Source organism: Mixophyes fleayi, chromosome 7 (genome assembly GCF_038048845.1).
Source record: "Mixophyes fleayi isolate aMixFle1 chromosome 7, aMixFle1.hap1, whole genome shotgun sequence".
In the NCBI taxonomy this organism is placed as follows: Eukaryota; Metazoa; Chordata; class Amphibia; order Anura; family Limnodynastidae; genus Mixophyes; species Mixophyes fleayi.
In genome coordinates this window covers 94,412,595-94,427,922 of record NC_134408.1, presented here as the reverse complement: position 1 = coordinate 94,427,922, position 15,328 = coordinate 94,412,595, and the positions used below count along the sequence as shown (strand labels likewise).

General features: G+C 38.9%; 1 protein-coding gene across 1 annotated transcript in view; it reads left to right on the top strand.

Annotated features, from left to right (window-relative positions):
- The window catches only part of KIAA2012 (KIAA2012 ortholog), a 164,041-nt gene that overhangs the window by 60,329 nt on the left and 88,384 nt on the right, over nt 1–15,328 (top strand). Inside the window, exons 11-12 of the mRNA XM_075180140.1 lie at nt 4,974–5,111; nt 8,761–8,829. Of these exons, the coding sequence (XP_075036241.1) occupies nt 4,974–5,111; nt 8,761–8,829 (207 nt within the window). The remainder of the gene's footprint in view (nt 1–4,973; nt 5,112–8,760; nt 8,830–15,328) is intronic.

Here is a 15,328-nt window from a genome sequence, read left to right as displayed (position 1 = left end):
AATTATCAAGGGCCTATTGTGAGAAGTACCGTCCCACCGAAGGTGTGGTTAGTGATGTGTGGGTGTGGCGATTTGTGTGTGGGAGCGTGACCAACACCATGGAGGGCATAGCTTGCACTTCCCTCCAACCACCTCCCTCCCATCTTCGCTTATATTAAGAGTGCACCACTAATTGGTTTACTCAGCCTGTATGTAAAGTGAAGAGTGGAAATATGTCCCAGCTGTCCTTCATGCCGGGACATGCTCCTGGCTGATTATAATAGTCCCCTACAATCAGGGCTATACTGATGGAATTGGGATTGTTGAGAGGTAATATTTTAATGAGATAATGAGGGCAGACAAGTGGCAAGGTTAGTTAGAAAGATAAGAGAAAGCTGTGGGCATCTGAAACAAGGACACATGAGCTTGGAGGAGACACATAACGAAAGATTCAAAGCTAAGTTCTGAATCCTGCGAGTTACGAGGGAATACACTAAAGGTGTCACACCTCAAATACTATTTGATACAGCTAAGAAGAGATTTCCTTATGTAATACAGTCAAACACAAACATTTTGAGATATTTTAAGGATTTACTTAAACTTAATAACCTTCATGTAGGCAAATTATCTTTGAATAAGGTTTTAAACACCATTTATATTAGTTTATATACATGGGGAACTTTTCTACACTCTCAACAATGGCTAACTATGGGCCTGATTCATGTCCGAACATAAGTCCATTTGCGTAGGGTATCTTACATGAAATAACTCTCCGCATGCTCAGAAACAGACATTATGCCACTGACACTTTTGACAGCCTACAACTTGAGCGGCGGAACAGGGGGAGAATTGGGGCAGACTGACGTAGGCCATTTACAGTAAGGGGCCTAGTCATGACTTCTGACTATGTTCAAAAGTTAGTATCGCTCTTTTTTCTTTAAATCCCAGTATTTGTACCACTTTTTCTGGTATTCACAATGTTCTGGTGGCTTGGACTTTACAACACAAAATTCCACTATATGTCCTCCCAGTTTTCATAATATCCACTATCTTTCCATTGTACAACAACTTTACTGACCATTACATTTTATCCTCTCTTAATGAACTAGACACAATAGAAGGAATTGGGGACATTTTTAAGGCTGGGTACACACTACAGACATTTTCTCCTGAAGTGTTATCTATAAGGATTATATATATATATATATATATATATATATATATATATATATATATACACACATATGTATGTGTGTGTGTGTATATATACACACGTACAGTCATGGTCAAAAGATTTGACAATGACACAAGTATTGGTTCTCACAAAGTTTGTTGCTTCAGTGTTTTTGGACCTTTTTGTCAGATATGTTGCTATTTGTTGCTATGGTATACAGAAGTAAAATTGCAAGCATTTCATAAGTGTCAAGGAATTTTATTGACAATTACATTACGTTTATGTAAAGAGTCAATATTTGCAGTGTTGACCCTTTTTAAGACCTCTGCAATTCGCCCTAACATGCTGTCAATCAACTACTGGGCCACATATTGACCGATGGCCACCCATTCTTGCCTAATCAATGCTTGGAGTTTGTCAGAATTTGTGGGTTTTATTTGTCCACCTGCCTCTTGAGGATTGACCACAAGTTCTCAGTGGAATTAAGGTCAGGGGAGTTTCCTGGCCATGGACATAAAATGTTGATGTTTTGATCCCTGAGCCACTTAGTTATCACTTTTGCCTTATAGCAAGGTGCTGCATTATGCTGAAAAAAGGCATTGTTCATCACCAAACTGTTCTTGGATGGTTGGGAGAAGTTGCTCTTGGAGGATGTTTTGGTAGCATTCTTTATTCATGGCTGTGTTCTTAGGCAAAATTGGCAGTGAGCTCAGTCCCTTGGCTGAGGAGCAACCTCACACGTGAATGGTCTCAGGATGTTTTATTGTAGGCATGACACAGGACTGATGGTATCACTCACCTTTCCTTCTCCGGACAAGCATTTTTCCAGATGCCCAAAACAATCTGAAAGGGGATTCTTCAGAGAAAATGACTTTACCCCAGTCCTCAGCAGTCCAATCTCTGTACCTTTTGCAGAATATTAGTCTGTACCTGATGTTTTTCCTGCAGAGAAGTGGCTTCTTTGCTGGCCTTCTTGATACCAGGCTATCCTCCAAAAGTCTTCACCTCACTGTGCGCGCAGATGCACTCACACCTGCCTGCTGCCATTCCTGAGCAAGCTTTGCATTGGTGGTACCCCGATCCTGCAGCCGAATCAACTTTAGGAAACGATCCTGGAGCTTGTCCTGGCGCTTGCTGGACGTTCTTGGGTGCCCTGAAGCCTTCTCCACAACTATTGAACCTCTCTCCTTGAATTTCTTGATGATCCGATAAATGGTTGATTTAGGTGCAATCTTACTAGCAGCAATATCCTTGCCTGTGAAGCCCTTTTTGTGCAAAGCAATGATGAATGTACATGTTTCCTTGCAGGTAAGCATGGTTAACAAAGGAAGAACAATGATTTCAAGTGCCACCCTCCTTTTAAGGCATCTGTGATTCTAACTCAATCAGCATGACAGTGATCTCCAGCCTTGTCCTCCTCAACATTCTCACCTGTATTGACCAGAGAATCAGTGACCTGATGTCAGCTGGTCTTTTTCTGGCATGGCTGAAATGCAGTGGAAATGTTGTTTTTGGGATAAAGTTCATTGTTCTGGCAAAGAGGGGCTTTGAAATTAAATGCAATCCATCTGATCACTCTTCATGACATTCTGGAGTATATATATATATATATATATATATATATATATATATACTTGTGTGTGTCTGTGCCAGAGAGTGGTTTTCTCCTCTCAGGTCCCACGTGCCACCTGCCATGTCTCCGGTCCCCACACTTACAGTGAGCGCTGGCTGCGCTGTGGTGAATGCTGAGCAAAAACAACAACATTGAGATAAACCTCCCGGCCTGCTGTGGGCCTCCTTAACTGAGGAGGCCTGTGGCTGCAGCCCTAGGCCCAGTGTTAATCCGGTCATGCTATTGCCCTATACAAAGAATACTAAAATAGCAGCATGGTATCTTAAACCTTTGTAATTGCTTTGAGAGTGGGTTAACAACTATTCAAAGCTTACATGCTAGCAGTTGTGGTTGTATTACAGTTTAATAGCTGCAGCTTACCATCTTCTGCTATAAGGCCTCCCGACAACTGCTTCTGCAAGGAATACAGTGTACTCAAAAACTTCTTTTCAGTTGGGTCAAGTTATTTTTTCACTAGAGGTGAGAGCAGCGATTCCCTTGACCTTTATGTGACTGATTGATATACATAATGAAATGTTTAAATAGGCAGTAAATATATGACTGTTTGTTTATTTGCTGTAAAAATATAGTGTTTGCTATATGTTCAGCAATCAAATGAATAGTAAACAAAAACGCAAGTTCATCTAGTGTAAATAGGTATCTGGTGTTTTTTCTTGGTATTTTTTTTTCACTGCAGGGAGCCAACAATGTGGGAAGTGTAGTAAACCATAGTTATCTAATCAGCAGTTAGCATTAATTGAGCTGGTTCAAGTTATACAATTAGTACGGCATTCTTACATTTTATTAGTAAGTAACCCTAAATGACTCTGGGCTTATATCAAGAACTTTTACCTTCACTGAGCAAATCAAACCTGATATCTCTATGGTATAGTATCACTTTGTATGTACAGCCATCTCTCAGTCATGCTCACAGTTACTGGACATAAGAATGCGCTTTGCCTATTTTCCTTCAATTTTTTTTGTATTTCTTATTACACATTTTAGTGTCTGCTCACCAAACATGTACATGACAGTCTGCTCTATTTTCCTAAATGTTTATTTTGTAATAATTGAAAGTGAGATATGTAGCTAGTGGGAACATATTGAAGCAGTGTGGTGAATGGCAGCTGCTAAGTTAGAACTTTGTTATGATGCCATGGTATAAACTACAAACACTGATTTCATTGCATTAATGAGACCAATACAAGTTAAAAATAGAATTGCTAATGGCAATGTCAAATTAGGTCACTGGCATGGGGCCAGGTATACTCTATAAGGGACCTTCCTTCACTTTTGGTTATACAGCTATAAATCTAAAAGTAATAGCTGCTATAAATGGAAGGGGAACAAAAAGACAGCTGGGTCCCATCTAAATACAACATCCAGCTGATAAGCCACATGCTCTTTCTGACTGACCCCTTTAGCTTTTGGAGCTGAGGTGATGCAGTAAAGAGGTGGCAAGTGATTTTACACCCAGGTTTGTTGCATAATGGACAAGTGCAGTCAGACTCCTATTCATTCTAAATGCATAAATTAATGTCATTTAATTAACTAAAAAACAAAAAGCACATCATTGTTAAATTTATAGACTGAAGAAGTGATTAATTGCAAGAATATTTATATGAATGTAGCCCATGAATGCACTAAAAATGGACTTGTATGGCTATAATCTATAATCTTGGTATTTATGTTTGCATATATTTTATAAGAGAACATACTACCGTATACAGCTAATTATTACAAAGTTTAGAATTCACTCCAGAGTTCCATCACCTGAAGCATCATGCTTTTATATGGTAATTGGACTTCTTGACTTCTATAAGCTTAGAATATATGGTACCTAATATTAGTAAGGACAACAACACTATTCACACCTCACTGAGAACACAACAATTCTTAAACTGTCTTTCTCACAGTACTTATCTTGTACTTAACTGTAATTTTGTGCTTCTGTGCAACAAATATCTGCACTAATGCATAGATAAGAATAACCAATAGCATTGCAGCTATATGTTAGCATTTCAGAATAGTTAAATGTATCGGCAAAGGTAATTTATTAACCTCATAAATTAATTTGTTTTCCTTTTTGAGGAAGTTACCCTATGAAATATGTGTGGGTTATGTTTATAGTGCCAGCAATTGATAAAACATATGTATGCCTTGCCTGAGGATAGTGTGATTATTTACTGCATGTTTGTTCTTTTCCAGAGTGCTGTAAAGGCAGTTCTGTAGGCAGCCTCATAATGAGCCCTAATGGTGAGATTGTGTGCCTCTCACTAATGGGGGCGGCACGTGATTCAGACATTCCCATCCGCTTTGATTTCATTCCCGAGGAAGAAAAAGAAGGTAACATATTGTTTAAAAGAGGTGGTCCTCATATGGTATTAAGATGAACTGATTCTGTGAAACATTTTCCAAACTAATATCATTCTACAAATGGATGGGCTCAGTTTATATCGGCAAGAAGATTGATCGGTCACCACCTACTACTGGCCACACACGCAAAAGATTTTATCCTAGACAGTTTGTCCCACACTCTAGAATGTATGGCCTCATCCTGCACAATTTATAATTCAACAGGGTGAAACTGGTCAGCTGATGACACCTCAGATATGTGTGGTCACAGGTTAAGCGCTCTGTATGTAGTATGTTTTGGTTTGACCTGAACCCTTAACAGCCAGACCCTCCACATCGACTGTGAAATGATTCACAAATCTAGTAATCCAGTGACAACTTTATCTTCTGTTTATTCCTAATATGTATTGATACAGTAAAAATAGCAGATAATAGAACTGCAGTACAAGGTTTTTTAAGTCCATATGCAATGATTTAGCCACTATTTATCCCACATCTGGCATTATGTATTAACAGGCTTGGACATAAGAATTTCTCCAAGCATGGTTCTTACAAAACCGTGATGCATAATGTAAAACATACAATATGTGTGTTATTCACTTGCACCTTAACACCAGTGCTGCATTAAATAAAAATACAATAACAGACTCCCATCTTCTGTGGTCCATATCCCAACCGTCAATAGGAAGTGAGATCTATTAATTATCTGTATGATCACTAACAGCCTAATTTGTTGCTGGCCTTTATGACAGAACAGGGGTTAATAGGAAGGAGGCTGGTTTGGGGGGCTGGTGACAAGTACAGATGTAAAAACATGTGTGTTCCATTTATAGAACTTCCACTCATTGGGTGGGCTGTGACAGCCTATCCTGTTGCACCAGTAAAGAAACAAAATTAACCCTCTCTGCTGGCATGCTACAACTATTATAGTAGTAATTAAATATCCTAGCAATATATGTTTTTCATACAGCATACCAAAAAAGAAAATGTGAGCCTGACTGCAGCTGTTTTGTACACATTTTGCAAATATTCTCAACCACAGGGGCATTACTAGACTTGATACACTGCATCAAGTACTATTTAGAAAAAGGTCTTTGTTGACAATCACCTGGAAACATAAAATATTATTAAGCGAGACTTCATCTAAGCATTTATGTTCAATGTGGGGGAAAAATAAACTGTTTGAAAATGAGGTTAATTAGCCAGTGATGAGCCGCAGTGGACTAATCATACAAATTACTGAGTCACGATGCAGAGCATTTAAAACTGTCCTCATATATTGACCATTGAATAGAGAGGCAGCCCATCCTTCCCCCTCATGATTTAACGTGGCTCTCCATCCCCTGTTTTTTTGTTACGTAACTCATCATCTCTATACTAAATCAATACTCCACACTCGCTTGACTTGAAGAAAAACAAAACCTTACCGACAAGGGTCCCAGCAGAGATGTAAGAATGTAAGACAAGGTGAATGTCAGACAGATGTCCAGCTCCAATGCAGTTTATTAATAGCTGTGAAAAACAAAAATATTCAAGATGCTCCTTTAATATTAAAATAATGTTATTTATCTTAGGTGTTATTTTAAATTGAGAATGTTTGTTTGTTTCTTTTAATGAAAAATATGATTGCATTACTTCTACTCTGTGTTTATAAAACTAATTTATTCAAACCAAAGAGGTTTTGAGGACTTTCACACACATTAATAGTCGTATTTGCAAAAGGATGCTAGCTCTTAGATTTCCTAAACCCTCAGCCCTGTTCAAGAGAAAGCACTAGTATGTTTTTACGCTAATTTTCATTATTTTTTTTTGCCCTTTTTTTTTTTTTTTTTAAGCTTTTCCTTTTTTTCTTGCTTCTCTACATTGATTTACCATATATTTTTCCCTGTAAAATGATTTTGGGAGGGGGTGTTCTTAAGAGTTACATGAACATGTGGACCAGAATTACTAGTTTAGAGTATAAATATCATAATGCCTAAGGCAGCGTCAACCAGCATTTCCAAGTGTCTCTGATTTTGAGGGACTGTCCCAGGTTTTAAATATTTATCTCTGGAAATGCCCCAATTATTCATTACTGAGCAGCGGAAAAGAACAGTCCATCTTTTGTATATTGTTATTATTAACATTTATTTGTATAGCACCCACTTACTCCACCAGCACTTTACAATTGGGAACGAACACAGTAATAAAACAAGACTGGGTATTAACAAGCACACAAAGAGGTAAGAGTGCCCTGCTGGCAAGCTTACCATATATTAAATGAAATTGTAAACATCTGTTCTTAATCTCTGGGCTTTACAAGGTAATATTTATTGAATTAGGAGTATTTAAAATGCAAAAAAAAATCATTGTAGTCAAGTTTATTGAACATGTAATGCTGGTGATTTTGTTGTATGAAAGGCACCCTGTCTGGGTTCAGTGGACCGGCTAAAATGTTCACAGCGATATAGCCCAAATATTCGCTAAATTATAAGTATACCTTGATATGCATGACGTTCACGGGAGAGAGTTATCATCACCCACTCGGCTTGTTTGAAATAAGCTGGGTGTCAAGGGGAAGAGAACAGATTAGGGTGGGACAGCCATCTGGAGCCCCAAAGTATAAAAAGAGCGCATTCAGGGTAAGTGTCACTAAACAGGACTCCCCTGAGCCTGCGTGATGAGTGTTACAAGGTGGTAATCAATACAAGCCCACCTGACCAGGGCCAACGCTGGCATTTCCAGCACCCCCAGCCACTGCTTCACTGCGCATGCGCCGCTCCCTCGTACCCAGGTGCCTGTTCTGACCCTTCTCTGTTTAGAGCAGAAACTTGGAGGCTAATGGGAATGGTGCGCTTACCATGTTTTGCTGGCCCTGCATATCATGAATCTCAGCATTGAGGCCTCGTCTGGCCCCTTTCACTGGGAAGGGGGCAGGATCCAGGAGAAATACCTGCTCTCTCAGGGGTCTAGGAGAACTACCTGAAATTCTTGAGTCTCCTGGACATTCTGGGACAGTAGGTAAGTATGGGTTTCATTTATAATGTGGATTAAAATGTGCCGCTCCTGGCATTATCCAACTGTGCTTATTTATGGGTATTACGGTACCCAAACATTGCTCATTTTCCTACACACCTATAAGGGGTGTGAGGAAAAATATGTGAAGACACATTTCCGCGGAGTGCCTTTATGCCAGTTCCTCCTCAGTGTTAAAACGCACTTACTATGCTTTAGGAGCTTGCGTAAATAATGTAAATATTAAGTAATATTGAGTGTACAAGCTCTCAGTGTCTGTTTTTACATGTGTATTGGTGTTTTCTTCTTTTTAAGTCAAATGTCAGAAATGAATTGAGACATCAGCTGTGTTCACTTTTGCCATAAGATCGGGAAAGAAGTGTGCAGTGATATTTGGTTCTTAATTGATCAATGTTCTTATTTAATCCCATAGTTGCCCTTTTGTAAACGAAACATTTTACTTTTTTCAAAAGCGACAGAGCCTAGACAGAGTGGATAACATGTGCACGTGTCTAGGCTTTATGTGAGCTGAGTGTTAACTGAAATAAAAGGTGTAATCAGTGTTATATGAGTAAATGTCATTTCAGTGTGGATTTACTTAAGGCCATTCTCCATTATAACCACATCTTATCTGTATAACTTTTAGATTGCCTTCTAATGGAATCTGCAGTTCAGGAAGAGCAATGGTCTGGCAGACAGCAGGATTCTGAGAAAGGTAAGAGACTGCAGTGTGCATATAATTGGGTATTAGGAAAGATGTTTCAGCCACTGATAGCTGGTGAAGCTGACACAATGAGACATATTGTTTATAAGTGAACTACTATTTGATAACACATTTGTGAGTTGCAATGCCATAAATGCAATCAGTCGTTTAATTGCTGTTTAAGTGGTGATTACTGTTTAAAGTGTGGAAGAATACCTAATAAAATAAATCATGCAGATCTGCTATGACCTGTGGTTACAAATTTCACTATTGATATTCACTCCAAGAGCACACTTTGATGAATTGATTAAAGTGCTATATTGTGACTATTAATTGGTAATTACTACCTATTACTTTATGTCTGTGCTGCAATTTGCCCGGAAATGGCCTCCTCCTTTCCGCCTATGTCAATCATCACATTTATGCTAACTGTCACCTTGTTGAGTCTTGGTCCAGAATTAGGTATCTGTCAGGAGCCGCGACGGCCACGGGCACCGCCGTGACTCTCTTCTGCTTTCCTCTGGCGTCCCAGCCGTCTCCATGATGACCGGGACGTCACTTCCTGGATTCAGCTGACTATTGCCAGGGCAACGGTCGGACACCGAGATTACTGTACTTACGCCCTGGCAATACAGGGCAGCCGGACGCGCTCCTCCAAGCCTGCGGGCTGATTAGCTAATGTTTAGCAATCACCACTGCCTGGGAGTGTTTTACAAGGCAAACCCCTGATTGGCCAGTATCAGTATTTAAGGCAGGGAGGGCTTAGCCTCCCTGTCGGTTATAGTATTCAGACTCCCTGTTTGCTTTCCTGTTCTGTGCTGTGTTGGTGTATTCCCTGGATTGCTTTTCTGTGTATGACCCTCTGCCTGTTACCTGGACTCCGAATCATCGCTTGTTGCCCTGACCTTTTGCCTGTACCTTGACTCTGAACCTTCGCTAGTTGCCCTGACCATTTGGCGTGTTTACTGGACTCCGCTATTTGCCTGTGACCCTGACCTCGGCCTGCCTCTGACTATCCGCTCCAGCTTAGGCCACCGCCTCCTATTCCACCTGTGCTGCGGCCATCTTTGATGAGCTTTTACTACTCTGAGCCTAAGACCTGGGGGCATCTGAGTATTTGTGAGCATATAAAGCTCTACGGGAAAGGCGGTTGCTATAGGTGAAGATCTCTACCCTACCTGTTCTAAAAGCTCTGAAAGCCTTCTCAAAGGCTACCAGAATTCCTTCCTTTGCATGAGCTTTCCACAATAATTTTCAAACATGTACATAGGTTTTGCTTCCAAATATTGTAATGTTGTAACTCTCTTATTTCTTTTCCATTTTTCATATAGAATTTACAGTGTAAACGATTTTTGCATACTAGCATGTTGTAATGGCTTCACCCCAGTATGTCATGGCATATCTGCATCAGACAGCATACTTCTCCTGCTTACAGAGAGTATGGGTTTTTCTTTCAGCTCTTCCATTCTGTTTGTGGTTGTATGGTAGTGTGATTTGGAACACAATTCTGTCCCTTTTTTCAGATGGTTGGTGTCTAACCACTTGTATATTCAGTCCCATTATCTGCACATAGTATCTTTAGTATTCTTGCCAAAATTGTTGCTTACTTAAGCAAAATACGGATGAGTACGTAGACTATTGTGTATCTTGGCTGATCACAGATGACCATGAGAAAATAATTCTTCCTGGGCTCTCAATGCTCTTTGGGCCACACTTGTCTGTGTATATCAGATCCAGAAGCTGCTCATCTCTGCTACTGCTGTTCTTTGGAAAATACTTGTTATTTTCCCTTTCAAGCAGCTACTGCCTTTCATCATCTGGCTGCACTGATTAGTGAGCTGTCCTTTAGCTAGCTTCCTTATTGTGTTGAAGTTCCTGTGACCTAGACATCGGTGGTACAGTTTATATGTTGATCCTATTTGGTGGTTCTGACCCCTTCTTTGAACTTTAGTTAGAAAAAATTGTCAGGGATATTTTCTTCTGCAAGAGTGTGATGCCCTATTCTGAGGATGCAGCAGTCATCCTTGATTGTCACAAAATTGCCTTGCTTTGTGAATTTCTGCATTAACAGTGTACTTTCAAGACTAGGTGCATATAGTACATAGATGTGCACTACATGGACAAAAGTATGTGGACAACTGAAAATCACATCCATATGTGCTAATTTAATTCCAAACCATGGGCATTAATATGGAGTTGTTACACTTCAGCACTCTGCTGTTCCGTTCTGTAAGCTTGTGTGGCCTACCTCTTCACAGTTGAGCTGTTGTTGTCCTAGACATAGCACTTACAGTTGCTCGGGGCAGGACTAGCAGGGCAGAAATTTGAAGAAATTACTTTTTGGAAAGGTGGTATCCTATGAGACAGTGCCATGTTGAAAGTCACTGGGCACTTCAGTATGATTCTACTGCTAATATTTGACAATGGATATTGCAAGGATGTATGCATGATTTTATGAAATGGCCATATACTGTAATCAGAAGGGGTACCCACATCCATTTTGTAGTGTAGTGTATCTCTATAGTAAGTGTAATAGAAACTAGGTAGATAACCTTCCCCTTTTACTTCTGAGGTCATATACTCCTCATTAGCAAAGGCAACTCTTTCTGTTTTACTTTTGTCAAGGTGAGAGAAGCTTTTAACCGCAGTCACATGACTTTTGGCTCCAGAGCTTTGGCTTTTCATATCACTTGACCTTCTGCTGACTACTCTACAGCTGATTCATTCCAGCTTTCCTAACTAGTAGACAACCTTTAGGTGACCAGATGTCGCACATACATAACATTCACTTGTTTCGTATTGCTGATAATACTGCTTAATATCTTAATATCTTTATTGCTGATTCTGCTCAAGGCACATTGTCTTTGCTTGAGCTTTCTTTTCTGCTTGTATTCATACACAAGCTTTACTTTAGCGTATTTTAATGTGAGTTTGTCGTCTTCTCACTAAATGCAGTCACAAGCATTTCCTAGCTGTCTGGGAGACCACTGAGTAGCAATACTGCTACATGAAAGTCTTTTGTTATTTTTCACCACATAATTGCTCTACCGTTTCTAAGGTGCTCCTTATGTGCTTGTGCATATGGTGGTCCTGAATCAGCTTAGTTTGATATAATTTTCTGACTAAATATAATGTAATGCTATCATTTGATCTTTAATGCACTTTCAATAACTCCTACCACATTTCTTTTGCAGGTTTTCATTTACGTATGTACATAAACCCCTAAAATGTTAAAATTAAATGTTCTCACCCTTCTTCTTCTCAGCTATGCTTCCGCACATGTGAGAGCTTGCCAATTTAAAACACATCTGGTGGTGGAGTTTGGCTGGGTTTCTATTCTAGTCAAGAGTAACCTTTCTCATTAATTATAAATTGCACCGTGCCGTCACTCTCACTCATTGGTCTGCCCTTGTTAATGAATCCATCATAAGTAAGCCTGTCTGAAAGTACGTAATGGATAACCTATGGGTATTATTGTTTTCCCTTTTCTTTTCTTCTTGTAGATTATAGTGGCTTCAGGGCATTTGGGGTTTCTACCTATAAAGTATTCCCTACCCTCTATTTTGTTGTTATATCCCCCTTTTTAATTGTTTGCAATTTTTATATTTGTATATTTGAAAAATATCTGGAAAAAATAGTCAGTCTTTGCAATAACTTTGTGCCACCCATTTTTCCAAACCACGCAGAATTGCAGAATTTTTACATGTGAATGTCAAACAATCATTTTAAACAATCATTTTAAGTACTTCTTGGGTTAAATTTACTAAGCTGCGGGTTTGAAAAAGTGGAGATTTTGCCTATAGCAACCAATCAGATTCTAGCTGTCATTTTGTAGAAGGTACTAAATAAATGAAAGCTAGAATCTGATTGGTTGCTATAGGCAACATCCCCACTTTTCCAAAGCCGCCGTTTAGTAAATATACCCCCTTGTCTTGTAATGCTGATGTTACTTGCACAGTTTATATTGGAAAATTTTGATACCAAACATTGTGGCTAATCAGATAACCAGTACAAGATGCACATTGTAAATTGGACAACCACAGTATTTGACCAAAGCCTGATGAGATTTGATTAGAATCTATCAGATAGGATAGAATATCTGGTGACCAATGAGGCACATTGGTGCGTAAGTGACATCATTGGCTGACTGAAACAGTAAAGTGATCAGCGGAATGAACAGCTATGTGACAGATTGTGTCCATCCTGACTCCTTCTGTATGTCTCTTACAAGTCTGTTTTGAGTTCTATTATTATAATAATTATATATTACCAAGCACTTTGCATCAGTAGACATATAGGGCCTGATGCATGTTTGGACATATATGTATGTTCTGTGTTTCTAAGTACGGCAAGTACTGCTCGAAACCTATCTTGAGATATGGTTTGATTTGAATATGCCAGGATGTTCCGTGCTCTTTTTAAACACACAACTTGCATGCAAGTTGCGTTTGGACTTGAATCAGGCCCATGGGGTTGAGTGCTTTAAATGGGGGGAAAATAAATGAGACTGCAGAATAACTTTGACCATTAAAAAGCAAATAGCACATATGTTGGTAAGATTTCTGTTAACTACTACATGATGGAGTTGTGAGGCCCCCACGATGCAATGACGTGATCGTGGGACCAAAATGACGCAATTCGCAGGAAGTGGGAAGGATGCGGGAGAATGACTAGCTCTCCTGGTAGTCTGTCCGACCTACCCCGAATTTGGGATTTTCACGGAAATTCTAGAAGAGTTAGCAAGTATGTGGAACTGGTTTAACATATATGTTTTGGAATGTTTAAAAACTTAAAGATAGTCTTTTGTGCATAAAAAACATCTCCTCATATGACCGCAAGTTTTTATCTCAAGTTCCTCATTTCCAGTGAGTCCTTGGAAGTAATTCTTGTTCCTTTTCATTTCTCATTCTTATTGCATCACCATGTTTTGTAAATGTTAATAATGCCCTGTATCTATTACTAACTCTACAGCACTGTAGAAGTTGTTAATGCTTTATAACCTTTTTTTTAATGTAGCATAAGTAATTTAAAAGTAAGTTAAAAAAGATGAACTTTATATCCTGTTCTCTCTGTATAAGACAATGAACTAATCAGAAATGGAATCTTTATATAGGTTGTATTCTGCAGAATTTGCAATGATTTATAAAATTTGCAACCTTAAAATTTTACTTTTCTCTCCATAAAATTGCTCTTAACTTGTAAATAGAATGACTCCAGGCCAGAGTAACAGAAATATTGAGCAGTGAGGCTTTGAGCTCTTGAGGATAGGAAGGCAAGCTGAGAGCATGCTCTAACAGTCCCAGACCAAGAGGATTGTTATGTTGCCCCTGTAGTTGTAACAGTGCGTAACTAAATTAAAGAAATGCCAAATTCCACTGGATGTCTGGAAACAATAAGGCAGATGGTCACCCTGACATCAGGGCTCAGCGTTTCATCCCTGTGTTTCAGGACAGAATTTCACTGCACGTTGAAGTGATTATATAGTTCTCTTTCCAGCTATAACTAATTGGCCCTTGTGCATTTGTTTAAATAAAACTGCCTTCATTTAAAGGTTAATGTCCTTCAGCCCAATATATCCTCTAGACTGTCACTTGGGTTGAGAGTTTGGTTTGCTGCATTCCTATGAAGTGGCACATTTAACTCTGTCTGCTGGATAGCTTTCCTGGTTATACATGTAGTATGCCTAATCCAGCAAATAGGCTAAAAACTTGTTCCTCTTCCTTTTCTATCTTCTTCGTGGCTCTTACCTTAATCTTTAAGTACGTTGTACCTGCACAATTATTACAGCATTACTATAGCAAAGAAGTGTGTCTCTTTCTGGTGTGCTTTTAGGCACAATGTTTATATATGAAATTGTCATAATCTGCTTGCTGCAGCCAATGTTTGTATGAAGACTTCAATATAATTGTTGTGTACTGTAAACCAGAACATAATTGGGAGAGTGGTACTTAAATTAATTGCAGGTCAAGTTATCAAAAATGAATGATGTTGTATTAAGACAATTTACTTTCATTAGAAGCCTAGCAGACTGGACAATTTCTTTAGCTAATGTTCATCGATTTAGCCAATATTGATATACCTATTCACATGTAGCAGAATTGTGGCACAGAACATTACACTTTATTTAAACCTCACAAAGATTAATCTTTAACTGGAATAGTTTATAATTCATCTCTATTGGTCCAGCTGTAATTTTACTTACTTCTATACTTATTCACCTTAGTTTCATGTTTGCCTTTCTTGATTTTTTTTCTTTCACCCATTATTTTTTCTTTATTTCCGTTTTTACTTGGCGTTTTGTAGGCTTTTCACTTATATTGTGTCATAATGCAATTTTCTTCCTATCTGTCTTTGTATGCCGCCCTTCCTCTCTCTCTCCATGAATATCAGAAATGTGCACAGTTATCCCCTTTGATGTTTCCCACGCACCTTGTCCAAACCCATTAGTATCTGGGAGAACAGAAAAACAGAGTTAATACAGGTCACATTCCTGGGTCTTAGGTAAAGAAAC